The sequence below is a fragment of the Oncorhynchus gorbuscha genome, unplaced genomic scaffold (assembly GCF_021184085.1).
Source record: "Oncorhynchus gorbuscha isolate QuinsamMale2020 ecotype Even-year unplaced genomic scaffold, OgorEven_v1.0 Un_scaffold_3469, whole genome shotgun sequence".
Classification (NCBI taxonomy): Eukaryota; Metazoa; Chordata; class Actinopteri; order Salmoniformes; family Salmonidae; genus Oncorhynchus; species Oncorhynchus gorbuscha.
The window spans coordinates 12,169-39,856 of record NW_025747696.1 but is presented as its reverse complement, the minus strand read 5'-3'; the positions used below and the strand labels follow the sequence as shown (position 1 = coordinate 39,856).

Sequence of the window (27,688 nt, the reverse complement as noted above, 5' to 3'; positions counted from 1 at the left end):
TGTAGAAAAGAAAAGACCAGACTATATACTGGAGTCATGTAGAAAAGACCAGACTATATACTGGAGTAATGTAGAAAAGACCAGACTATATACTGGAGTAATGTAGAAAAGACCAGACTATATACTGGAGTCATGTAGAAAAGACCAGACTAAATACTGGAGTCATGTAGAAAAGACCAGACTATATACTGGAGTCATGTAGAAAAGACCAGACTATATACTGGAGTAATGTAGAAAAGACCAGACTATATACTGGAGTCATGTAGAAAAGACCAGACTAAATACTTGAGCTCTGATAAAGAATGGAGCGGCAGAATGTCACATACAGGTCAGATGTGGGGTTTTAGGAGGAAAGAGCAGCAGACTCTGCGTATATGCTAGTTTTACACATGGCAAGCCTTGCTGTACACGTGCACTGTATGCACAGATGCCACACACCATGAACATGTAATTATATAGCTGATAACTGCACTTATATAGCTGATAACTTGCATCCTTACATGTTTACTTTTGAGTCATTTAGGAGATGCTCTTATCCAGAGAGACTTACAGTAGTTGTGAGTGCAAACATTATTGTAATTGTCCCCTGTGTGGGAATCGAACCCACAACCCTGGCGTTGCAAGCACCATGCTCTACACCGGACCTGTTTACATTACCTCTTCTTCTATGTAACCTTTATTTAACTAGGCAAGTCAGTTAAGAACAAATTATTATTTACAATGACGGCCTACTGGGGAACAGTGGGTTAACTGCCTTGTTCATGGGCAGAACAACAGATTTTTACCTTGTCAGCTCAGGGATTCAATCCAGCAACCTTTCAATTCCTGGTCCAACGCTCTAACCACTAGGATACCTGCTGTACCCATCTCTGTGTTTGTCTCCAGATCCATGAGTCCAGCCCAGGCAGACATGTTGTTTCTGGAGAATGCCAAGAAGCTGTCTATGTATGGAGTGGATCTGCACCAAGCCAAGGTACACTTTAGAATGTTCTGGAATCTAGGACTGGAACACTTCTATCTATAGAAGGAATTTTTTTTATATATATTTTTAAGAGCGGTCAGAAAAAGTAGAAAACTATCAAATTGAAGTGCATGATTTGGGAATAACAAGGTTAGGCAACTCTAGCAGCCACAGATTTTTAATTACAAAATCGCTGTCATCATCAAACAAGAGATTCATCTGTGCTGCTGAAAGTGTAGCCGAGGCTGCCTCCTAGTGGCATGCTGAGGTAAATGCAGGAATAAGTGACGGAAAGATGCCTATAGTGTATATGATGAGGGTATATAGAACATATTGATCATCTTTACCGAATGTACTTTTTCTACATGCTCACAGGATCTTGAGGGTGTGGACATCACTCTAGGGGTGTGTTCTGGTGGTCTCATGGTATATAAGGACAAGCTGAGGATCAATCGTTTCCCCTGGCCCAAAGTCCTCAAGATCTCCTACAAGCGAAGCAGCTTCTTCATCAAGATCCGTCCCTCTGAACAAGAACAGTATGAGAGCACAATCGGCTTCAAGCTGCCCAACTACAAGGCCTCCAAGAAGCTGTGGAAGGCCTCAGTGGAACACCATACCTTCTTCAGGTGAGAAGCTCACTGTCCCTCAGTGATACAGTGGTGAATAATTAGCTGGTGGGTGAAACCGTGATCGCTGTTCACGCAGAGTGAAATCATTTCCTTGTACTTTAAGTTGACAAAATGAATGGAACTATATATTGAGACTGTTTAGGGGTTAAATACATGTATAAAAAAAAGTTTCCTGATCTATCTTCTATCTCTCAGATATAGGACAGACACGTCAGAACAAACTTCCTTTAGATGTTCTCAGGGGGGATTATCTGTTGCACCATGTATCTGTTATTCTATGCGTTGTATGTGCTAATAGCAGTAAGGCCAAGTACACATTTTCATCAAATAATTCATTCATAATAATAAAAAGATGTATACTTCAAGGGTCTTAAAATTAAAAATCAAATAGCTAAATGATCCTTGGTATGATCTTCTCAAAACAATTCCATATAGCTTAGTAGACCTCCCTCCCCGGGTTAGACAGGGCTTTGCCTATAATGGTCTAATAATATTATCTTTGAGAACTAACAATCAGCAAAACAAAAACCAGATAGTCAGGGAGAATTGACAAATCCCTAAACAATTCATTTTAACGGTAGAGATTTTGTAATGTTTGAGCGAAAGAACACAGCGTTAGCCATGGCAAAATGCATAGGATTGCAGGAAATTTGCTTTTAAACAGCAAAATAATCTCTCTGTTCCCATGGCAGAATATGTAGAATCCCAGGAAATTTGCTTTAAACCTGCAACCTTTTTAGCTGCATGGCAAAATGTGTAGGATTGCACGAAGTTAGCCTTACAATTGCAAAAATGTCTCTTAGCTCCATGGAGAAATTTGTAGAATTTCAGGAAATTGGCTTATAAATGCAAACGTTTTTCTTCTTCTAAAATGTTCAGTCGAGCCAACGTGCACTTAACCTCCGCTACACCACTGCTCACCCTGCTTCCAACTAACAAGTTACCCTTAACCATAGATCTAGGATCAGATTATCCTACTCCCAAATCCTGACCTTAACCATTAGGACGTTAAAACAATATCTGATCCCATATCAGCGGTTACGGGCGGGCAACTTCTACCTACTCCACTTCCTGGATCATCTGCTCCATAGGGATACAATAAAAGTGTTCTATTTAATTCTGTCATCTGCCCCCATTACTGCCCGACAACCGGGGGCTATTCTCAGGTTACCAATCCCTTGTGCATTCTAATTGGCCCCTGCAGCATAACCTTTCTGAGAGTAACTCTATTAGCACCGCTGGTAGTTTAACTCTGCTACAGTGCTGTGAAAATTATTTGCCCCCTTACGGATTTTCTCTATTTGTGCATATTTTTGATACTGAATGTTGTCAGATCTTCAACCACATCTCTCGCTGTGGAGGAATTTTGTTCCACTCTTCCATGTAGAACTGCTTTAGCTTAGCAACATTTGTGGGTTTTCAAATGGAGTGGCATGAACTGCTTATTTCAAGTCCTTCCAGAACATCTCCATTTGGATTAGGTCTGGGCTTTGACTAGGCCATTACAAAACTTCAAATTTGTTGCTTTTTAACCATTTTCATGTAGAATTGAATGTGTGTTTTGGATCATTGTCTTGCTGCATGACTCAGCTACGCTTCAGCTCACAGACGAATGGCCTGACATTCTCCTGTAGAATTATCTGATACAGAGCAGAATTCATGGTTCCTTCTATTAAGGCGAGGTGTCCAGGTCCTGAGGCAGTAAAGCATCCCAAATCATCACACTACCACCACCATCCTGACCCCAAACCATCACACTACCACCACCATCCTGACCCCAAACCATCACACTACCACCACCATCCTGACCCCAAACCCCAAACCATCACTACTACCACCACCATGCTTAACCGTTGGTATAAGGTTCTTACTGTGGAATGCAGTGTTTGGTTTTCGCCAGACATAATGGGACCCATCTTGTCCAAAAAGATGACTCAAGTTTGCCAAGAAGCACCTGGCTGATGAGTCAAAGTCCCATTATGCCTGGCGAAAACCAAACACTGCATTCCACAGTAAGAACCTTATACCAAGGGTCAAGCATGGTGGTGGTAGTGTGATGGTTTGGGGGAGGGGATTCCTGCACAGAGACGTGAGACTGATCAACAACTATAGGAAGCGTTTGGTTGGAGTCATTGCAGCTAAAGGTGGAAGAACCAGTTATTGAGTGTAAGGGGGCGATTACTTTTACACACAGACATTGGGTGTTGCATAACTTTGTTCATGAAATAAATGAAATAAGTATGTAATTGTTGTGTCATTTGTTCACTCAGGTTCCCTTTATCTAATATTATGTTTTGTTTGAAGATATGATAACATTCAGTATTAAAATATACAAAGTATAGAATTAGGAAAAGGGCCAAACCCTTTTCACAGCACTGTGCGTGACAAGTCGGTCATACAGGAGGAGCCCTGGATGAAGATGGTTCAGGTAACATGAGGTTGGTCTAAATCACCTGGCCGTATGCCATTGGAGGAACATGACTAAGCTTTTACTAAAGCTGGAGTTCGGCTGGCCCAGTGATGTGATTTATTGATTCATCACATCACTGGCCAAGCTATTATGAACTATGAAACCAAATCATTATAATAAGCGTGTCTAGAAACTGTGAGTGACTGTGTGATTCTCCTCCCCCAGGGTGTCGTCCGTGGAGCCCCCGTCGTCCCGCTCCCGGTTCCTGGCGCTGGGGTCAAAGTTCAGGTACAGTGGCCGTACCCAGGCCCAGACCCGCCAGGCCAGTTCCATGATCGCCCGGCCCGCCCCGCGCTTCACACGGTCCGCCAGCAAGAGGCTGTCCCGCACCATCGACGAAGGTGTGGGTGTGTGTATGCGTGTATTGTGTGTATGCGTGTATTACAGTATGTGCTTTTTTTGTGTGTGTGAATGTGTGTGTTTGTGCCAGCGCGCACGACTTCAGGATTAGTCTCTCACCAACTTGTCCCACTCTTGTAGCTGGAGATGATCTCCAAGCCTCGCAGCTCTCTGCTAGTCCAAACAAGACCGAGGATGACGATTGGTTCTTCATGCTGGGATCTGACCAACCCCAGACTTTCTTTTCACCAGGTAGCCAATCAGGAACCATGTAGACCATCATTGAAGCTTTGACTCCGCTTACATAGAGCAACCTCAGTTCAGCCTTGCTAGAGAACTACATACTTTAGCTTTGAGTCAGCTTGATCTAACCCTTCGCTCTGTCAGTCCTCTCATCATCTCATTAGTTCCAACCCTTATGCTGAGGCCTAATCTTAGGCCAGCTTGGGTCAACGCTGGTGACTCACCAAGGGCAGCTCAGAATGACCTGCCAATCAATCACAGCTACAGTTACATTGATGCTCCATTCACTTCTAACAGCTTATGACTGACTAACAGCAGCTTCAGAGCTCTTGAGTCTTTGGTCCGTGTTGTGTTGCTTGTTAAAGAGAGCCTTCAGTTCTTTGGTCCGTGTTGTGTTGCTCGTTAAAGAGAGCCTTCAGTTCTTTGGCCCGTGTTGTGTTTCTTGTTAAAGAGAGCCTTCAGTTCTTTGGTCCGTGTTGTGTTGCTTGTTAAAGAGAGCCTTCAGTTCTTTGGTCCGTGTTGTGTTGCTTGTTAAAGAGAGCCTTCAGTTCTTTGGTCTGTGTTGTGTTGCTTGTTAAAGAGAGCCTTTAGTTCTTTGGTCTGTGTTGTGTTGCTTGTTAAAGAGAGCCTTCAGTTCTTTGGTCCGTGTTGTGTTGCTTGTTAAAGAGAGCCTTCAGTTCTTTGAGCCCGTGTTGTGTTGCTTGTTAAAGAGAGCCTTCAGTTCTTTGGTCCGTGTTGTGTTGCTTGTTAAAGAGAGCCTTCAGTTCTTTGGTCTGTGTTGTGTTGCTTGTTAAAGAGTTCTTTGGTCTGTGTTGTGTTGCTTGTTAAAGAGAGCCTTTAGTTCTTTGGTCTGTGTTGTGTTGCTTGTTAAAGAGAGCCTTCAGTTCTTTGGTCCGTGTTGTGTTGCTTGTTAAAGAGAGCCTTCAGTGCTTTGGTCCGTGTTGTGTTGCTTGTTAAAGAGAGCCTTTAGTTCTTTGGTTCGTGTTGTGTTGCTTGTTAAAGAGAGCCTTCAGTTCTTTGGTCCGTGTTGTGTTGCTTGTTAAAGAGAGCCTTCAGTTCTTTGGCCCGTGTTGTGTTGCTTGTTAAAGAGAGCCTTCAGATCTTTGGCCCGTGTTGTGTTGCTTGTTAAAGAGAGCCTTCAGTTCTTTGGCCCGTGTTGTGTTGCTTGTTAAAGAGAGCCTTTAGTTCTTTGGTTCGTGTTGTTTTGCTTGATGATGGACATCATTGTGTCCAGGAGACTGCCGTTCCTGTGCTTGGAACTAAACGTCTAGCTCTGCAGATCAGAGAATTGTGTGGTAGTCTCGTACTAACTTAATTTGCTATCTGCCTGCCAGATACATTGAATTCCATTTGCTTACTAAATCAGTGAGCTTTGCTCTGAAAACCCCTGAAATGCAGAGCTGTGGAGGGAGCTTTGCTCTGAAAACCCCTGAAATGCAGAGCTGTGGAGGGAGCTTTGCTCTGAAAACCCCTGAATTGCAGAGCTGTGGAGGGAGCTTTGCTCTGAAAACCCCTGAAATGCAGAGCTGTGGAGGGGAGCTTTGCCTTACTCTCTCCTCCATCTAACTTCACCATTAACTCCTGCAGTAACACCATTACCTCATGTTCTATCAACAGCCAGAGGGGGGGAGACTTTCTCTGTGGAGACTTCTACTCAGAGCTGGGATGATGGCAAGTCTGTCCAGACTGTCAGACAGGCATGGCAGGAGACTGAGACAGGCCAGACGGTCAGACAGGCATGGCAGGAGACTGAGACAGGCCAAACGGTCAGTCGGACATGGCAGGGACGAGTGTCTGATGAACAGCAGCAGGGGAGACTGGAGAAGGAGAAAGAGGAGGATTGGTCTGTCCTGCTGGGCAGACGACCCTCCCTTCCCTATGTCCCCTACCCCATGATGAAACCGCCAGGTATCTGTTGTTAACCTCATTCTGTACCTGGTGTAGCTGTCGCTGTGTGCATCCTCGCTTTGACAATGAATCCTCCGTCGAGGTGTGCTTTAGAAGTTGACAGTGATGGAAGGTGAACCTGCTAAGCTCGCCACCGACCGTGATGACATCTTTAAAGATGTTGCTCTGTCATGTACTGGCTTATTTAATGTTGCTATCTTATCAATGGTGCTTGGCCCTCGTTGATGTAGAGCTGTGGTACTGTGGTAAGTATGCTTTACTGATGATCCTCTGTTTGCAGTGTGCTCACGTGCTACGTTATTTTTCTATATGTAAAGGATCCGCTCTGTTCTAAATGTTTCTGTGATGTCCTCAGTCAAATACCGCTCTGCCCAGGTGGCAAAGGTGGCCACGGCCAACATTCTGGAGAGGCTGCTACAGCCAAGGCAGGAACAAAGTGATGACTGGGTCATGCAGTTGGACCGCAGCTTTGAGTTTGCAGACACACCTCCATGTGAGTCGTCATACTATATACATTCACTAGCGGTTGTTCATTAGCACAGAAATAGAGTTTTGCAGAACAGACATGATTGTCTGTCTGGTAGAACAGGGAATCGTCATTTCTGTCTGTAACATTCTGAACGTTTCACCACACTAAATAGGCTACACTCCTCTTCTTCCTATACTGATAACCCCAATCTGCCCCTCCTCAGTCTCTTCCCCAGTCTCCCTGGAGAAGGAGGAGACTAGGCAGGAGAGGAGGGAGGTGATCAAGAGGCTCCAGGAAGGGGGTGTTCCTGGTGGAGAAGCTGAGGGAGGTAGAGGTGCTGGATGAGAGACTGAGGGAGGTGAAGGTTTTGGAAGAACGGCTGCAGGAGGTGGATGAGCTGGAGGAGAGGATACAGGAGGAGGTGGAGGCCAGGCAGCAGCAGGAGGAGGAGGGAGGGGTAGAAGTAGAGGAGGAGGTGGTAGAGGCAGCGGAAGAGAATGTGGAGGAAGTAGATGAGTTGGAGGAGCAGATAAAGGAGGTGTTTCTCAAAGGATTGCTGCCAGATGAGTCAGGGGAAGATGAGGGACTAAAAGAGGAGAGTATGGAAGAGGCAGAGGAATCTGAAGAAGGGTGGTCAAATGTGGCGAGCACCTCTATGGTACGGAGAGTAGATTTGAGGACCCAGAATAGTGTGACTACAGTGACAGAGATGAGGCAACAAGAAGGAGGGATGGAGGAGGTGACGGTAGAACAGGTGGAACAGGTGGCGGTTTCAGACAAGGGATTGAAAGAGGATGAAGGATGGTTAGAGGAGAGGAAGCATCAGGCTTTGGTGGAAGGGTTGACAGAGGGGCTTGAGGAAAGGAGAGGAGAGATAAGAGTGGAAAGGAGGAGGAAGAAGGTGACTATAGTGACACAGGATGAGAGTCTTCCAGATGAACTAGAGAAGAAAGCATCTGAGAAGTTGTCAGAGGACCAGATAGGAGGCCATTTTTATAAAGAGGGACAACTTATGGTGAAATTCAATGAACTATTTGCGGCAGAGAAGTTAGGGTTACCGATAGTTACAATTCAGCAGGAGTGGCTCCAAGAACAGGAAAAGGTCAGGGAGGAGAAACAGGAGAGAGTGGAACAGGTGAAGGTTTCAGGCGAGGGATTGATAGAGGTAAAGGGGGTCTAGAGGATAGGATGCGGCAGATGTCGGAGGAAAGGATGCCAAAGGGAGAGCAGACTGTGGTGAAAACCAAGAAAACAGTGAGAATAATGGAAGAAATGAGGAGAACACAGAAGACACTCGAGGAAAAGTCATCAGATGACATTTTATCAGAGGAAAGGCTGGGTGATGGTTTTTATACAGAGGGGGAAGTTTTGGTGAAATTCAGAAAGGATGTGGAGAGGGTTCCACATAGAGTCAGACAAATGGAGAAGCCCCAAGAAGAAGAAGAAGAAGAAGAAGAGGTAGTGGAAGTGAATATGCAGCCATCCCAGCCAGAAGACAAGGACGATTGGGTTGTGCTGCTGGACAGCCTCCCACACAAGATTCTTTATAAGCCTCCAGGTAGGTCCCATCAACCAATCAGCTTTGCTTCTCCCCGTCACCATTGAAACCGTTATGGAAACGCTTGCTTTACCACCACCCACACAATTACCGACAATTCCATCTCAAACATTCCCTCCGCAAAGCTAACCAGCTCTTGAAATTGCCATTTCAATTGAAAGATAAACCTTTGGTGCAGTATGGATTTGTGTGGCTGAGAGAACTGCTGTCTCTACTTTGTCAGTCATGCCAGCCGACTCCGCTCTGGTGCCTGTGGTCTCCACAAGATTCTCTGTGGTGTTAGTAGACACGGTCGAGCAGAGAGCACCAGAGAGGGAATGCATTGAAGTGGAGGCCACACAGCAACAGCCTCAAAGGGGATTGGTGGAAGCACGGAGACCGTGGCAAATGCAGGAAGATGATTGGTTTATGCTCTTGGACCTGGCTGATCGTGTTCCTTCAGGTGTACCAACCACACCAGTTTCAGGTATGAAGAACTTTCATCAAGCCCTGCTGCTCGTGCTATGCCTCAATTATTTGGATTGAAACAACTGGCCTACAATGACTGATTAATCATCGAACTAGGCTTTGAACTTCATGTCTCTCACGGTTCATTGTGTCTTTTATGTATCAGCTTCTTTGCAAGAGCAAGTTCAGGTGTACGTAGATGAAACCATCTCTTCCATGGTTAAAGTGATGACAGTGGTGCAGAGAGAGGAGACCAGGGTGACTGTAGTGGAGGAGATGGAGGTACAGGAAGACCAGAGCCGTCTGGAACAGAAACCGTCACAGAGAGAGATGGAAGATGACTGGTTTGTTCTGCTGGACATTGTTCCCAGAGAACCATCTGTGATTCCATCAGGTATTTCCATGATTTTCATGCACTGCTTCCCAGTCCCACCACAATATTAACAACATCTCCCTGAGCCTGTGCTTCATACGCTGCAGAAAACTTTCAAATAAGAATAACTAACAAGACATTTGACTATCCACCAAGAGAAGGGCTTCAGATACATTGCTTTGTGTAGTAATTTCAATTATCTTCCAGTATCTGAGGAATGTGTGTTTGTATCAGCTTCTGTGGAAGAGCGTATTCCGGTATACCCTGAGGAAAGCGTCTCCTCTGTGGTTGAGTTGACGACAGTAGAGCAGAGAGAGGAGAGAAGGGTGACTGTAATGCAAGAGGAGCGACGTCAAGAAGAAGTTCTACTTCCACCACAGCCATCAAGAGAGATGGACGATGACTGGTTTGTGCAACTGGATGTCGTGCCCAGAGAAACATCCTATATACCACCAGGTACCCCATACAATTCAAGGCTTTGCGCCTCAGCCCCTGATTCCATCAAAAATATACCCAACTCACCTCACCAAACTCGCAGACTAACCGTAGTGCTTTTCCCATATGAACTTTGGAATGTTTATCTGGGAATATGATCTTTGATGACATGGCTTTTTGTGAGCCAAACAAATCTAGCTGAATCTGAAGGGTATGTACTATGTGTGTTTGTATCAGTCGCTCCAGCAGAGCCAACACCGGTTTCTCAAGATGTGATCAGCCCTGTGGTTGAGGTAAAGGCTGAACAGCAGAAGCCAGTGGTGGTTCTGGTGGAGGAGACGAGGCCACAACAGGAACGGGAAGTAGAGGAGTGGCAGCGACAACCAGAGAGAGATGATGATTGGTTTACACTGTTTGCTGATGTCCGTGAGGAGCCGATCATTGTACCACCAGGTACCGTTCCTGCTTAATTACCACAATCTTTGTACAGTTGCACTTGTGTACATTTCCCAGCTTTGACTGAGAATAAACTATGTTTTTTGTAACTTTGGAGAACATGGTAAAGTCCCTAAACTAAAGAACTTTCCCCTGTCTGTATCAGTTGCTCTTGGTGAGCATACTCCGGTATATCCAGATTTAAGCCAGACAACCTCTGTAGTTGATGTGACGACCATAGAAAGAACAATTAAGAAGAGGGTGACTATTGTTGAAGAGAGGTGGGGACAGCAAGAGGAGATCCTCCAGTCAGAGATGATCATCCCAGAGCAGAGACCACCAGCAGAGAGAGAGGAGGGAAATGGACGGTTTGTTCTGTTGGATGCCGTCCGTGAAGAACGTGCTGGGGTTCCACCAGGTACCTCGGACATACAGTACTGCCAACAAGCTAACTAACCACCAGGTACCTCAGACGTACAGTACTGCCAACAAGCGAACTAACCACCAGGTACCTCAGACGTACGGTACTGCCAACAAGCTAACTAACCACCAGGTACCTCAGACATACAGTACTGCCAACAAGCTAACTAACCAAACCTACGCGTTTTTCTTGTGTGAATTAGGAATATGATATCTCTTGGGTTATGACTGGTTAATCATCAACAGGACCCTCAAATAGTAGTTGTGGTATATCAAGCTCGCTGTGTGTCTTTTTGCTCCAGTTTCCCTGGCTGTTAGCGATAGGGTATACCCAGAGGTTGTGCCAGCCAAACATCTGACCATTGAGCCTGAACCAAGAGTGTTTGTGGTGGAAGCAGTCCAATCACTTCCTGAAGATGTTGCCCTGGAGGGTAAGGCAACACAACCGCAGAGAGAGCAGGATGATGATTGGTTTTTGCAGCTGGATGTTGCCCCTACAGTAGCAGGTACTTTGACCATTCTAAGCTTGCTGTTGGCCACTCAAAATACAAATACCAACCCTTATCTTGCATCCAAAGGCTCTCAATTGTTGTGTGAGCCTATTGACTATCCACAAAAGCTTTTGGCAAGGATTACACTATTATATTTACATGTTCTAGTAAAATACTTGATCCCTTGTGGACTGTTGGGCTGTGTTTCTGTCTCTATCAGCTGCACCAGTGGTGGTGATTTACTCTGATGTGAGCACCACAGCTGTTACGGTGGTGAAGGAGACAGTGGAACAGAAACCACCAAAGACCGTGAGGATCATGGAAGAGACTGTTAAGATGGAGGAGGGGCCGTTGGTAACACCTAAAGAAGTGGATGATGATTGGTTCGTGCTCTGGGACCGCGCTCCCTCCAAGACAATGACCACACCCAAGGGTATTGCTGCTTGACCACCGTCTGCCCCTTTTCTTTGGTAAAGCGCTGAACCCAGATTGTGTATTACTTGGCATTGATAAGCCTGTTATCCTTGTTTTATTTCAGCGTTCCATGTAGACAGAGAGGTTATAGAGCTGGTACCCCGGAGAACAGTGATTGTGGTGGAGGAAACTAGGAAACCACATAGAGTGGTGGAGGACAGACGTCAACCGGAGGTTGAACTGGTGAAAACACTGCCTCCCCAAGAGAGAGGGGAGGGTGATGATTGGTTCACGCTCTTTGAAGCCTCTCGCCAAGAGCCTGTGAAAATGCCAACAGGTACCCACTGACCACATCATCCTGAGCTCGGTTGTGCTTCACATTCCCCTATATATTTTTTATAATGATGTGTCATAAAGGGTCTCTAATCAGATATGTGCAGCTTTGGCCACAATCAGATACTGTGTTATAATTTGTGAATGGTAAGAGTATCATAGTCAAGTCTCCTGGGTACTCTGTGTCTGTCTGTATCAGTTGCTGTGGTAACTAGACCTGCCCCTGTGGTTGATGTGATGGTGACGAGCACAGAGCAGAGAACCCAGAAAAGGGTGACGATAGTGGAGGAGAGGTGGAGAGAGGAGAGGACCCTGCAGCAGAGACTGCCTCAGAGACAGAGAGGGATGGACGATGACTGGTTTGTCCTGCTGGATGCTGCCCATAAAGAATTAGGTACCCCCCCCCATCTCTTCATTTCCCCATCCCCCTGCTTTTCCTGCTAATTTTAGCTGCAGACTGAGACTACCAAAAGACTGAAACTACCAAAAATATCAGTTCATTTTGTCCGGCATACCTATTTGGAATAATTCAATCGCAGATTGAGATCACTATTGCTTGTTTTGAATTTTTTGAGATTTGCAAAATGGTCTTCTACTGATACTTTAACGATGCATGTAAGCTGTGTCTTAGATAAGAGCTCTGTTTGTGTGTTTGTATCAGTTGCTCAACGTGAGCGTCTCCAGGTCTATACTGACATAACTGTGGTCAAAGGTCCAGCCGCTCAGCCCAAACCCAGAGTGGTGGTTGAGGAGGAGAAGAGACCAGCACAACCCCAGAGAGATGTGGATGACCATTGGTTTGAGTTGCGGGAGAAAAAATTGGTTGCAGGTACTTTGCGTCTTGAGTTTTTGCGTGCTGCCCTAAAACAATATGTTGATCTCACACCCGCTCTCCAACCTCAACTTACCAGAAAAGCTGACTAACATTCGTCCAACACTTTTACAACGTGGTTGTGCTTTGTCATGGGATTTTCCCCTGAAAAAATACGTTGTTTGACGAACCAATGCGTCTTTGGTTATGCTTTGCTTATTTACATATTTAGTTTTCCTTTTAACGGCTTTAGGAATACTATACCACAGTGAGGCGTGAGCTTATTAACCCCATGAGTCAGGACAACTTCTGCTATGTGCATCGTTGGTTATTAACCCCATGAGCCAGGACAACTTCTGCTATGTGCATCGTTGGTTATTAACCCCATGAGCCAGGACAACTTCTGCTATGTGCATCGTTGGTTATTAACTCAATGAGTCAGGACAACTTCTGCTATTTGCATCGTTGGCTACGGTTGAGAAGTAATGGCCATGCTTTGCTGCCTGTTCTATATTGTGAACAGTTGCTTCCTACAACTCATCCAAGCTTTTCCCCTTGCTAGTCTCAGTCTAGACTAGACTGAGCTGGCCCGTGAAGGTACAGTGTGTACCTGAAGTCTGTGTGTGCCCTGGCCTCAGTGTGTGTGTGTGTGGAGTTGATTATAAGTTTGTTTTGTATATGTGGATGTTCAAGATGTTCTTCTGCGCTCTGTCAGTGTGTTTACCTCTCACTACACCGGGTTTGATGGTCTCAAAGCACGCAGACCGTCTCTCTCCTGCCCTATATACAAAACCATCTATATAAATACTATTACTCCCTCTGTCCTGTCTCTCTCCTGCCCTATATACAAAACCATCTATATAAATACTAACACTCCCTCTGTCCTGTCTCTGTCCTGCCAGTGGTGGCCACCCACAAGGCCACCCGTCCGGTCAGCGCCCCAGTCTTCTCCCAGGCAGCCCTGATGGAAGCAGGGATCCCCATGGCCCCCCTGGACCTCCAGCAGCCCCAGACCTCCACCCCCATCAGGCTGCCAGCCCGCCAGGACGACAGGAAGCTGCAGGTCACCGTGGAGGCAGTGGACGAGGGCTCAGCTGAGGTCAAGGTACTGCACCTAGGAACTACAACTCCCACAATCCCCTGCCGTACACGGATCATCATCATTCACCACTCACACACAGATATACTGGTCATAGAAGTTACAGATAGACTGGTCTCAGCAGCGATATTGCTATATTCATCACATAGTATTATTTATAAGAGAAGTATAAAATACTGATTTTTCTATAGTTATAAATAGAATAGCTGTGCATCATCATTTCTGCCCTCCATTGGTCACAGTAATAATAGTGTAACAAAGACACACCTCAGATCACAAGTTCCTCAGGTGGCTCTGCTATGGACGGGGACGAGGCTCCTAGTGGACGATTCTAACACCATTATGCCTTCTCTCCTCCTCCATGCCTCTGGGGTAACTCCAGTCTGAGCAGACGCACACTGAGGAGCCGGTTCAAATGAGGAAGGTCAGACCTTTGACCTTGTCCCGACTCCTGCTTGTGCATTATATTAGTATTGTAGTCACTCCACTCCCATTCTAACTTACACCAGTGCCAAGTCCCCCATCCATAAGACTAACTTCACCCTCTCCTCGTTTTATTCTCCTGGTTTCACTTGAATACTGCTCACAAACTACAAGGTCTTTGAGTTGACCTCGTGTTCAAGTCAGACATTGTCTATGACAACAACATTGGTATTGGTCATGTGCACAGACTGAGATGACGTACATGAGATACATTACATATGCTTTTGGTTTGTACATCAGTCCAGACAGGAAGAAAAGTTAGGGCCTTTGAGGAATGAATGTTGAAAGAAGATTCCTCATTGGCTGCTACATTTACATGCATGACACAGGACTAGGTTTTCATGATGCCTAGTGTTTCTATCGAGTACTGTATCCCTGCCTGACCCTTCACCTTTACCGCCCCACCCCTTCAAGACACCCACTCTAATAGCCCTGTCTTGGGTCCCCTGCTTTGCACATCTGGGATTCCAGGGCCCTTGTGGCCCCCAGAGGCTCCAGGCCACTCTGCATGCAGACCCCTCCCCATGCATGTCCACGTTGTGCCGTCTGCTATGATGTCACGTGGAACCCACACCTTTCTCCTTTTTTGTTCCTTCACAGAAAAGAGCGAAGAGAACTGAGGGTGACTCAATTTATATCAGACATAGTCTTTTAATGTTGGAGGTTTGTTTCCCCGTCTTCTGGAGATCTGTCTCTGTACACTGTTTTCTTGCTCTTTGGCTACTGGCTGCTATAATACAACAGGCTGCTTTGCATGTGGCATTACTGATTCACATCTTGTGTATTACATAGGCGTCTTTGCTTTTGCTAGTAGATGATTTTGACTGTGTAACCTCTAATTTGCTTTGTGTGTGGCGATATTAACTCAACACAGCTAGCTACTTGTTTCAGGGGAATGTTGTTGAGTATCTCCTGATTGCTTCTCGCGAAGTATATGATTGGGATTGTGGTCTCTTCTCCCCAGACATTTTAATTTAACCTTTATTTTACTAGGCAAGTCAGTTAAGAACAAATTCTTATTTTCAATGACGGCCTAGGAACAGTGGGTTAACTGCCTGTTCAGAACGACAGATTTGTACCTTGTCAGCTCGGGGATTCGAACTTGCAACCTTTCGGTTACTAGTCCAATGCTCTAACCACTAGGCTTACCCTGCCGCCCCACATCACACCATACACGTTCCATGAAAGGGAGCCAGGAGTGTTTCATTTGTGGTGTTTGTAGATACTGTTACTGATCGGCCACGTTATGCAGCTGAGATGTTGTTCCGTCTCCAAGCTCGGCCATTTGAGTGTTAGTAGAAGCATTACCATTACATTCCTGACATCTTGTTTCAGCGTCGACTCTCCTCGGTATACAGTAGGAAAGTGTTTCATCTCCATACTAATATATAATAATAATATATGCCATTTAGCAGACGCTTTTATCCAAAGCGACTTACAGTCATGTGTGCATACATTCTACGTATGGGTGGTCCCGGGCATCGAACCCACTACCCTGGCGTTACTACATATAGGGCAGGCCACCACCAGCCTTCCCTCACCACCACTCTGCCATCTCCATACTCCATATAGGGCAGGCCACCACCAACCTTCCCTCTCCACCACTCTGCCATCTCCATACTCCATATAGGGCAGGCCACCACCAACCTTCCCTCTCCACCACTCTGCCATCTCCATACTCCATATAGGGCAGGCCACCACCAACCTTCCCTCTCCACCACTCTGCCATCTCCATACTCCATATAGGGCAGGCCACCACCAACCTTCCCTCTCCACCACTCTGCCATCTCCATACTACATATAGGGCAGGCCACCACCAACCTTCCCTCTCCACCACTCTGCCATCTCCATACTCCATATAGGGCAGGCCACCACCAACCTTCCCTCTCCACCACTCTGCCATCTCCATACTCCATATAGGGCAGGCCACCACCAACCTTCCTCTCCACCACTCTGCCATCTCCATACTACATATAGGGCAGGCCACCACCAGCCTTCCCTCTCCACCACTCTGCCATCTCCATACTCCATATAGGGCAGGCCACCACCAACCTTCCCTCTCCACCACTCTGCCATCTCCATACTCCATATAGGGCAGGCCACCACCAACCTTCCCTCTCCACCACTCTGCCATCTCCATACTCCATATAGGGCAGGCCACCACCAACCTTCCCTCTCCACCACTCTGCCATCTCCATACTCCATATAGGGCAGGCCACCACCAGCCTTCCCTCTCCACCACTCTGCCATCTCCATACTCCATATAGGGCAGGCCACCACCAACCTTCCCTCTCCACCACTCTGCCATCTCCATACTCCATATAGGGCAGGCCACCACCAACCTTCCCTCTCCACCACTCTGCCATCTCCATACTCCTTAGGGCAGGCCACCACCAACCTTCCCTCTCCACCACTCTGCCATCTCCATACTCCATAGGGCAGGCCACCACCACTCCACCACTCTGCCATCTCCATACTCCATAGGGCAGGCCACCACCAGCCTTCCCTCTCCACCACTCTGCCATCTCCATACTCCATATAGGGCAGGCCACCACCAACCTTCCCTCTCCACCACTCTGCCATCTCCATACTCCATATAGGGCAGGCCACCACCAACCTTCCCTCTCCACCACTCTGCCATCTCCATACTCCATATAGGGCAGGCCACCACCAGCCTTCCTCTCCACCACTCTGCCATCTCCATACTCCATATAGGGCAGGCCACCACCAACCTTCCCTCTCCACCACTCTGCCATCTCCATACTCCATATAGGGCAGGCCACCACCAACCTTCCTCTCCACCACTCTGCCATCTCCATACTCCATATAGGGCAGGCCACCACTCTGCCATCTCCCACCAACCTTCCCTCTCCACCACTCTGCCATCTCCATACTCCATATAGGGCAGGCCACCACCAACCTTCCCTCTCCACCACTCTGCCATCTCCATACTCCATATAGGGCAGGCCACCACCAACCTTCCCTCTCCACCACTCTGCCATCTCCATACTCCATATAGGGCAGGCCACCACCAACCTTCCCTCTCCACCACTCTGCCATCTCCATACTACATATAGGGCAGGCCACCTTCCCTCTCCACCACTCTGCCATCTCCATACCTAGGGCAGGCCACCACCAACCTTCCCCTCCACCACTCTGCCATCTCCATACTACATATAGGGCAGGCCACCACCAGCCTTCCCTCTCCACCACTCTGCCATCTCCATATACATATAGGGCAGGCCACCACCAACCTTCCTCTCCACCACTCTGGGCAGGCCACCACCAACCTTCCCTCTCCACCACTCTGCCATCTCCATACTACATATAGGGCAGGCCACCACCAACCTTCCCTCTCCACCACTCTGCCATCTCCATACTACATATAGGGCAGGCCACCACCAGCCTTCCTCTCCACCACTCTGCCATCTCCATACTACATATAGGGCAGGCCACCACCAACCTTCCCTCCACCACTCTGCCATCTCCATACTCCATATAGGGCAGGCCACCACCAACCTTCCTCTCCACCACTCTGCCATCTCCTACTCCACCACCACCAGCCTTCCTCTCCACCACTCTGCCATGCCAGGGCAGGCCACCACCAACCTTCCCTCTCCACCACTCTGCCATCTCCATACTCCATATAGGGCAGGCCACCACCAACCTTCCCTCTCCACCACTCTGCCATCTCCATACTCCATATAGGGCAGGCCACCACCAGCCTTCCCTCTCCACCACTCTGCCATCTCCATACTCCATATAGGGCAGGCCACCACCAGCCTTCCCTCTCCACCACTCTGCCATCTCCATACTCCATATAGGGCAGGCCACCACCAGCCTTCCTCTCCACCACTCTGCCATCTCCATCTCCATACTACATATAGGGCAGGCCACCACCAGCCTTCCCTCTCCACCACTCTGCCATCTCCATACTCATATAGGGCAGGCCACCACCATCCTTCCCTCTGCCATCTCCCATAGGGCAGGCCACCACCAGCCTTCCCTCTCCACCACTCTGCCATCTCCATACTCCATATAGGGCAGGCCACCACCACCAGCCTTCCCTCTCCACCACTCTGCCATCTCCATACTCCATATAGGGCAGGCCACCACCAACCTTCCCTCTCCACCACTCTGCCATCTCCATACTCCATATAGGGCAGGCCACCACCAGCCTTCCCTCTCCACCACTCTGCCATCTCCATACTCCATATAGGGCAGGCCACCACCAGCCTTCCCTCTCCACCACTCTGCCATCTCCATACTCCATATAGGGCAGGCCACCACCAGCCTTCCCTCTCCACCACTCTGCCATCTCCATACTCCATATAGGGCAGGCCACCACCAGCCTTCCCTCTCCACCACTCTGCCATCTCCATACTCCATATAGGGCAGGCCACCACCAGCCTTCCCTCTCCACCACTGCCATCTCCTGCCACCACCAGCCTTCTCCACCACTCTGCCATCTCCATACTCCATATAGGGCAGGCCACCACCAGCCTTCCCTCTCCACCACTCTGCCATCTCCATACTCCATATAGGGCAGGCCACCACCAGCCTTCCTCTCCACCACTCTGCCATCTCCATACTCCATATAGGGCAGGCCACCACCAGCCTTCTCTCCACCACTCTGCCATCTCCATACTCCATATAGGGCAGGCCACCACCAGCCTTCCCTCTCCACCACTCTGCCATCTCCATACTCATATAGGGCAGGCCACCACCAGCCTTCCCTCTCCACCACTCTGCCATCTCCATACTCCATATAGGGCAGGCCAGCCACCACCATACCATATAGGGCAGGCCACCACCAGCCTTCCTCTCCACCACTCTGCCATCTCCATACTCCATATAGGGCAGGCCACCACCAGCCTTCCCTTCCACCACTCTGCCATCTCCATACTCATATAGGGCAGGCCACCACCAGCCTTCCCTCTCCACCACTCTGCCATCTCCATCCATATAGGGCAGGCCACCACCAACCTTCCCTCTCCACCACTCTGCCATCTCCATACTCCATATAGGGCAGGCCACCACCAACCTTCCCTCTCCACCACTCTGCCATCTCCATACTCCATATAGGGCAGGCCACCACCAGCCTTCCCTCTCCACCACTCTGCCATCTCCATACTCCATATAGGGCAGGCCACCACCAACCTTCCCTCTCCACCACTCTGCCATCTCCATACTCCATATAGGGCAGGCCACCACCAGCCTTCCCTCTCCACCACTCTGCCATCTCCATACTCCATATAGGGCAGGCCACCACCAACCTTCCCTCTCCACCACATATCTTTCCACTCACCAGCTCGTCCACTATTTGTGGCCCTTTCTGAATCTAGTTTATGATGTCTTCCCAGTCATATATTCATGTCCTTGTGAATAAATGACGTCTAAGAGCTCCACTGCTCTCATCACCATAAGATTCATCCAGCCACAGATACAGGATGCTGCTGTCGCTGCATAGTGACCATCTGCGTCTGTGACCAAAAGTAATGTGTGCTAACATCACCTCGCTCTCATCCGCTGTGATTTGTAACCTGATCAGATTCTATATAGTGCTGCTTACTAATTGAACGGGTTGATTTATCAATGAGAGCTCAGAGAATCTATTTTATTTTGAATCGATCTGATGAACTGAGTTCCTGCCTGCTTTAACGCTGTAGCTTTGAGTTAAATAGAACAGCAAAAGTCACCTGCTGCTTGGTTGACATTGTTTATTATCTAAACATGTTCATATGAGTGACATTGTTTCTGACACACCTGCTTTCTCTCTCCACTTTCTACACATTTACTCCGTCCCTCCTCTTCTCCACACCTATTTTCCAAACCAAATGTTTGTTATTTTCCACTTTACCTCTCTCCCCACCTCTCTCTACCTGTCTCACTCTACCTCTCTCTCTCTCACTCTACCTCTCTCTCTTTTTCTCTCACTCTCTTTTTCCCCTCTTCTCCCTCTCTCTCTCTTCTCTCTCTCCCCTCGTCTCCCTCCCTCTATCTCTCTCTCTCCCCCTCCCTTTTCCTCCCTCCTCTCTCTCCTCTCTGCCTACCTCTCTCCCACTCCCCCTCTCCTTCCTCCCTCCCTCTCCACTTCTCCCTCCCTCCAGGACTTTGAGAAGCCCCAGGAGGATCTCATCAGGCATCATACTAGTATCAGTGAGCTGAAGAGGAACTTCATGGCGTCTGTCCCAGAGTCCCGGGGCCCAGCGAATGGGACAAGCGCCTGTCTACTCACTCCCCCTTCCGCAGCCTGGGCATCAATGGACAGCCTTTACCTGATGCCGACGGGGTGAGTACCATCTCAGACCAGACACTGTGCCGTACCCCACCACACACCCCTCCCCTCAGTTCTCTGTAGTTCACGCCAGCTTCCCAGCTCTCCCATTCCACAGAGAAGGAATGGATGTTAGCACACAATGTCGGGGTCATTTCCATTTCAATGCAAGTCAAGTTTGGGAGATGAGGAGAAATTGAAATGTGTGAATATATTCCTGAATTGACTGAATGGAAGTACCCCACCACACGTTTCCCTCTGTATGGCTGTCTGTTGTGTTCTCTGAGTTGATGTGTTGGGGTGGAGAACCACAACACCATCCTGTGGTTCTACTTTTTGTTCCTCTTGGTTTGTGTTGATGCAATGCAAACACTTATTGCATGTCTTTGAGCAAAAGGCCTTTTGTCTTCAACCGGACCCATCTAGTCTATGAAAGGCTTTCTGTCATTACTACCCTACTAAAATGGGAAGATTTCTGTTTGCATGGGCCAACTGAAGAACACCTTGTCCAGACTGATTGGAACAGATCAGTCTGTTCACCTTGTGGCCCAGTCTGTCTGGATGTTCAGCTGTTTGTTGTGGGGAAGGGACTTATGGTTTGGGCATGTGGTGTCTGAACCTATTGGTCAGGTTTCTAAGCCCAGCTCTGTCTTTACCTCCTCATTCATTGGCTGTCCCTTAGTCTGACCCTCCCCTCAGTGCATGACAACCAGACCTGATTGGACAGAGAAACTGCATGACCCTGTGACTTGAAGATCATGACTTTGGAGTAGAAGAGTTGACCTGTGTGCTCGTCCTCCTGTCTCCTCTTTCCCTCAGTGACGTGCTTGTTTTCTGCTTCATGTCCTCCATCCTGCCTCCCTCTTTCCCTAACTCTGCTTTCCCACACTTCCTTTCCCTAACTCTGCTTTCCCACACTTCCTTTCCCTAACTCTGCTTTTTCCCCTAACTCTGCTTTCCCACACTTCCTTTCCCTAACACTTCCTTTCCCTAACTCTGCTTTCCCACACTTCCTTTCCCTAACTCTGCTTTCCTTTCCTAACCTTTCACTTCCTTTCCCTAACACTTTCCTTTTCCCTAACTCTGCTTTCCCACACTTCCTTTCCCTAACTCTGCTTTCCCACACTTCCTTTCCCTAACTCTGCTTTCCCACACTTCCTTTCCCTAACTCTGCTTTCCCTCACTTCCTTTCCCTAACTCTGCTTTCCCACACTTCCTTTCCCTAACTCTGCTTTCCCTCACTTCCTTTCCCTAACTCTGCTTTTAACTCTGCTTTCCCACACTTCCTTTCCCTAACTCTGCTTTCCCACACTTCCTTTCCCTAACTCTGCTTTCCCACACTTCCTTTCCCTAACTCTGCTTTCCCACACTTCCTTTCCCTAACTCTGCTTTCCCCACTTCCTTTCCCTAACTCTGCTTTCCCTAACTCACTTTCCTTTCCCTAACTCTGCTTTCCCACTTCCTTTCCCTAACTTCCCTCACTTCCTTTCCCTAACTCTGCTTTCCCACACTTCCTTTCCCTAACTCTGCTTTCCCTCACTTCCTTTCCCTAACTCTGCACTTCCTTTCCCTAACTCTGCTTTCACTTCCTTTCCCTAACTCTGCTTTCCCTCACTTCCTTTCCCTTTCCTCACTTCCTTTCCCTAACTCTGCTTTCCCACACTTCCTTTCCCTAACTCTGCTTTCCCACACTTCCTTTCCCTAACTCTGCTTTCCCTCACTTCCTTTCCCTAACTCTGCTTTCCCTCACTTCCTTTCCCTAACTCTGCTTTCCCTCACTTCCTTTCCCTAACTCTGCTTTCCCACACTTCCTTTCCCTAACTCTGCTTTCACTTCCTTTTTTCCTTTCCTAACTCACTTTTTTCCTAACTACTCTGCTTTCCCTAACTCTGCTTTCCCTCACTTCTTTTTCTCACTTTGCTTTGCTATTCCATGTACTGATACTCCTGTCCCCAAGCCCACAACTGAAGAGTCTGAAGGCCCACAGGTTACCCATAACCACCTAGTCCAACTCAGACATGCGTTCTCCATTCTTCCTCTCTTAGACCATGACACAGCTTTGCATAGCCTTCCTATCCATTACCCTACATCAGACATTTCAACATCCCCTACCTCTCTCATCTCTCTCCCCCTCTCCACCCTCACCCTTCTCCCCTCAGTTCGCCATCCGCCTTCCGCGTGGCCCCCTGCAAGACTTCTACTCTAAACGCAGCTGAGGTGGCATCCTAGGGGCCCCTCGAGCCAGCCCAGAGGGAGAGGACCAGAGAGAGGGATGTGTGTAGGCAGGCCATCAACCTCTAGCTCCTTCTTCTTCTCTTCTTCATCACAGCTCTTCATCATCATCATCTTCTTCTACTTCAGAAGCTGCTTCCTGTCATGTGACTCTTACTTCCTGTGTATCTTGCTCAGTCCCCCCCCCCCCTCAACTCTTCCTGACTGTTCCTACAGACTGTTGCTCCTTCCTGAAAAGGTTAAAGACTTGACGATGACCCCACTTCTGTTTTTGTATATCTGATAATCTGGACTAGACGAGGTGCGTCTGACAATGACAGTCGTCAGGTGGCTTTTTACAGTAGGAACCGTTTTGATATGTGCAGGTTCCACTAATAGAAGGTGTTTTTGTACACATCCAGACAGACATCGATGTTGTCATATGTCATAGTAGGATTAGTTAGTGGCGTGTTGTGGTATTTCATGTATGAAGTCTTCTACAGAAGCACATGAACCCTGCACTAGTGGACAGCTACAGTGTATATTTGAGTATACAGTGTATACCTCATCACAATTCACTGTTATTTTTTGTAGGCACATCTAACACTGACGAGGTAACTTTGGGGCAGCTTGATCAAATGTTATAGTATACATGACCTATGTTTCGTTCACTGGTATTTGGTAAAACACTCTTGTCAACTGCAATATATTTTGTCCTGCTGCATGCCCCTTTGACAATCAGTTTTGACCCCCCCCAAAAATGCAATAAATTCTTGCTGAACATGTTTGATGGTGGAAAACATTGTTTCATTCCCTGCTGTTGTTCACACAGTGGATATATGTGTGCTGTGTCTTTCCTCTAGAGTGTGTGTATTACTCCTATAAGGGAAGAGCTGGACACTAAGGCAGCGCTACAACAGGACGAGTCCAGCAGCACTGTAAGACCATCGGGGGGGCCCAGCCCCAGCCCTGCTAGCACAGAAACTGGGCCTGATAGGGTTGACTCCAAATGTCATGATGCACCTGGGGTGGCAGGGCCATGTGATCAGGATGATGAGCATGTTAGCTCTGGGACCACCACCAGCCACGTACCTGTCGTTGAGGTGGAGAGGGCACAGCTGCCCCACTCCTATCAGCTCCAGGGTACAGTGCTGGAGGAGGAGGAGCCGGCAGACCCAGGGTCAAGGGGGGAGCAGTCTGGGAGGATAACTGGAGCCTCCCACACCTCCTATTTCGTGAGCGGTGTTCCCCATGTCATACGCTGTTTCCAGGTAGCCCTCCCTCTGCCCTGACCAGCTCCTGTTGATTGACTCCTCTGCCTGTCCTCTACCTGTACTCTGCCTGTCCTCTGCTCTGTCTGGGTGATTCCATGGGGGACAGTGTACACTCACCCTTCTGCAGCATGGCTACAAGGAATCCAAACTGTAAACACTGAATCTGTACTGTAGTCATACTGGTGTTGGTCAGGATGGTTGAGTTCAGCTAGAGCCGGCTGCAGAGGTGGTGCACAGTGATGGTGTTTTCTCTGGTGTTGGGGGTGATGGGAAGAGATAAGGACCGTGTCGCTATTCCTCTCTTTCAAGCGCTCTCTCTGACACACTAGATGAATTGTCTTTCTCTCTCTGACACACACTAGATGAATTGTCTTTCTCTCTCTCTGACACACACTAGATGAATTGTCTTTCTCTCTCTCTGACACACACTAGATGAATTGTCTTTCTCTCTCTGACACACACTAGATGAATTGTCTTTCTCTCTCTGACACACACTAGATGAATTGTCTTTTTTCTCTCTCTGACACACACTAGATGAATTGTCTTTCTGACACACAAGATGAATTGTTCTCTGACACACACTAGATGAATTGTCTTTCTCTCTCTGACACACACTAGATGAATTGTCTTTCTCTCTCTGACACACTAGATGAATTGTCTTTCTCTTCTGACACACAAGATGAATTGTCTCTCTGACACACACTAGATGAATTGTCTTTCTCTCTCTGACTGACACACTAGATGAATTGAATTGTCTTTCTCTCTCTGACACACTAGATGAATTGTCTTTCTCTCTCTGACACACTAGATGAATTGTCTTTCTCTCTCTCTGACACACACTAGATGAATTGTCTTTCTCTCTCTCTGACACACACTAGATGAATTGTCTTTTTCTCTGACACACTAGATGAATTGTCTTTCTCTCTCTCTGACACACACTAGATGAATTGTCTTTCTCTCTCTGACACACACAAGATGAATTGTCTTTCTCTCTCTGACACACACTAGATGAATTGTCTCTCTGACACACACTAGATGAATTGTCTTTCTCTCTCTGACACACACTAGATGAATTGTCTTGACACACACTAGATGAATTGTCTTTCTCTCTGACACACACTAGATGAATTGTCTTTCTCTCTCTCTGACACACACTAGATGAATTGTCTTTCTCTCTCTGACACTAGACACACTAGATGAATTGTCTTTCTCTCTCTGACACACACTAGATGAATTGTCTAGATGAATTGTCTTTCTCTCTCTGACACACACTAGATGAATTGTCTTTCTCTCTCTGACACACACACACACTAGATGAATTGTCTTTTCTCTCTCTGACACACACTAGATGAATTGTCTTTTCTCTCTCTGACACACACTAGATGAATTGTCTTTCTTCTCTCTGACACACTAGATGAATTGTCTTTCTCTCTCTGACACACACTAGATGAATTGTCTCTCTCTGACCTCGTGGTGGTGGGAAGGACATCTTGGTAAAACTAGAATGGGGAGTGGGAACGAGGGACCCAATCAGTTGTGAATGAAAAGAGAGGTGTGGTTTGAGGGGCGTGTTTGATGAAACATTGGAAAGTTACAGCTGTGCAATGTTCAATTGGGCACAACCAATAATGTATATAGACACTGGACACAACATCATGTACGGTTCAGATATAATGATATGATATAGAGCCTATATGTCTGTTTGACATGTATAGAAGAAAGGAACCATGTCGGCTCTTCTCATGTCGATGTGCAACGTTCAGTCAAACTGACTGGAGTGTGTTCTCCTCCCACCCCAGCCCCCTCTGGTTCAGACCCAGACAGTCACCATCACAGACGTGTCCAACTCCCTCCCTACTGACGTCTCCACTAAGGATGTCCCTATCGTTCAGACCCAGACTATCAGCTACGAGTCTGCAGAGGTAGCCACCCCATGATCATATAGATGATGCAACAGCTGGGGAACTCTGTGGTTCCACCTCCACAGGGTACAATCAGGGCCGTGTTCAGGGATCTATACATGGCATTTCTTTCTGAAACGTTCAGTACAGTGCACCTATGACTGAGGTGTTACCATGGAGCCATTATTTCTGTTTGTTTCCTCTCAGGTGTCAGTTGATGGGACAGACACTGGGGGAAAGAGGCCACAGCACTGAGCAGCATTCAGTCCATTACCTCAGAGAGCAGCAGGGAAACCAGTGGCACCTCCATTACTACCACCACCACTCACATCTCCAAGGTAAGGGCTCACCATAGACCGCACACACACCTCAGCTGTGTCATGGCCTCTGACTATTTCTCTTGTCCCAGGTGGTGAAAGGAGGAGCGTCAGCGACCAGAGTGGAGAAGAGGATCGTCATCACTGCCGACTCAGAGGATGACCAGGTACAGTACGGTGTCTATGACGGCTCCTTCTACACACACCACGGCCTGGTCAAACACAATGCTTCTCTGTGACACATTTTTGTCATAAGGTGTACAACCAGCTAGGAGGAGGTTAACTGAAGCTTTGTCTCCTGCAGGGAAGTGACGGCGGAGCAACAGCAATGTGATTCAGCTCAACACACAGTCAGGGAGCCCTATGGATCTGATGCTCAAGACACCAGAGCTTTGTAGTACAGACTAACCCTCCCTGTCCCAGAGCCACCCCCACCTCCTCAACCCATACGGACATTGTGTCCTGACTGGTCCCCTCCAGAACCACTGTGGTTGCATCTCTTGACCAGAGCCCTGGTTTAAAGTAGTGCATTATAAAGGGAATATGGTGCCATTTGGGATGCATCCTGGTGTCTCCCTGCCCAGTGGGATATGAACAGGCCAGGGAGAAAGCCTATTGTGTCCTCTCTTTCCATACTGCTGTTCTGACTGTATGGTGGCTACATTTTCGTCTATTCCACTCAAACTTCATATTTCGCCAAATTACTATTTTTTAAAATTATTATAGTAGGAAAGATGAACCATTTCAGTTCTAAGAGCATTTAGGTCATTTTCTTTTAAATGTTTATTTGCAACATATTTTTCTGTAGTTTGTATTGCTACTACTGTGTCATTGAGTTTAAGTGTGGACTCAGCGATATGACGGAGATGCAGAAAGTAAACAGCGTAGTGGGTCAATTTCAGCCAAACAACAAAGAGCGTTGAAGCGAGAGGCTCGACTTCTCTGCTGTTTTGGTGCCATGGTTCCAACGCTGTGAAAAGAGTGAAGTGAACCCGTGCACATGCGCAGATACTGTGTGAGAGCAAAGTCTTGCATCTCGCTCATCTCAGTATCTGCGGTGCTGGTCGAGGCATATTACTGAGTCTCCCTTTAACATGCTCATTTTGACAGAAATGCACTGTTTTCAACTGGGCTTTAAGTAATAACATTATCAGACTTTTTCAATCAGATTAAGATGCTGGACAGAAACTAGATGTATTTTTGGAAAGGGATAACTCCTTTGAGTTTGTTTATGTTTATAATTGAGCAATATTCTTTTTTTTTGATTGAATATTCAAATTGAAATGACATACCTCACTTAAAAGTATTGAACAAAGATATTGCATACTCCAACAACCATGTCTGTTTTGGTTTTGTTCTCTGCTCAGGTAAAATATCTCTTACTTAACCA

The 27,688-nt window shown here is 47.4% G+C and overlaps 2 protein-coding genes and 1 long non-coding RNA gene across 3 annotated transcripts; all 3 read left to right on the top strand.

The window, feature by feature from the left end:
• The first annotated feature begins 884 nt into the window (after positions 1-884).
• On the top strand, positions 885-7,364 carry LOC124027687 (protein 4.1-like). Its single transcript, XM_046340055.1, has 7 exons — positions 885-973; positions 1,337-1,587; positions 4,226-4,401; positions 4,541-4,651; positions 6,260-6,550; positions 6,906-7,043; positions 7,243-7,364. The coding sequence occupies exons 1-7, from the start codon at positions 890-892 to the stop codon at positions 7,362-7,364; spliced, it is 1,173 nt and encodes a 390-aa protein (XP_046196011.1). The 5' UTR covers positions 885-889.
• Positions 7,365-8,207: 843 nt separating this feature from the next.
• Positions 8,208-26,203, top strand: LOC124027685 (titin-like; the record flags this gene model as incomplete). The annotated part of the gene is given in 18 exon segments (XM_046340054.1): positions 8,208-8,577; positions 8,801-9,043; positions 9,191-9,418; positions 9,632-9,853; positions 10,070-10,285; positions 10,434-10,685; positions 10,990-11,193; positions 11,399-11,611; positions 11,717-11,929; positions 12,125-12,319; positions 12,587-12,754; positions 13,639-13,841; positions 14,218-14,259; positions 14,919-14,981; positions 20,429-20,515; positions 20,518-20,610; positions 25,880-26,002; positions 26,189-26,203. Coding segments are annotated over 18 exon segments (3,150 nt in total), but the record flags the coding sequence as incomplete, so codon positions are not given.
• Positions 26,204-26,209: 6 nt separating this feature from the next.
• LOC124027686 lies at positions 26,210-26,712 on the top strand. Its single transcript, XR_006837451.1, has 3 exons — positions 26,210-26,319; positions 26,391-26,465; positions 26,603-26,712. It is a non-coding gene; the product is annotated as an uncharacterized LOC124027686 (long non-coding RNA).
• Positions 26,713-27,688: the final 976 nt, after the last annotated feature.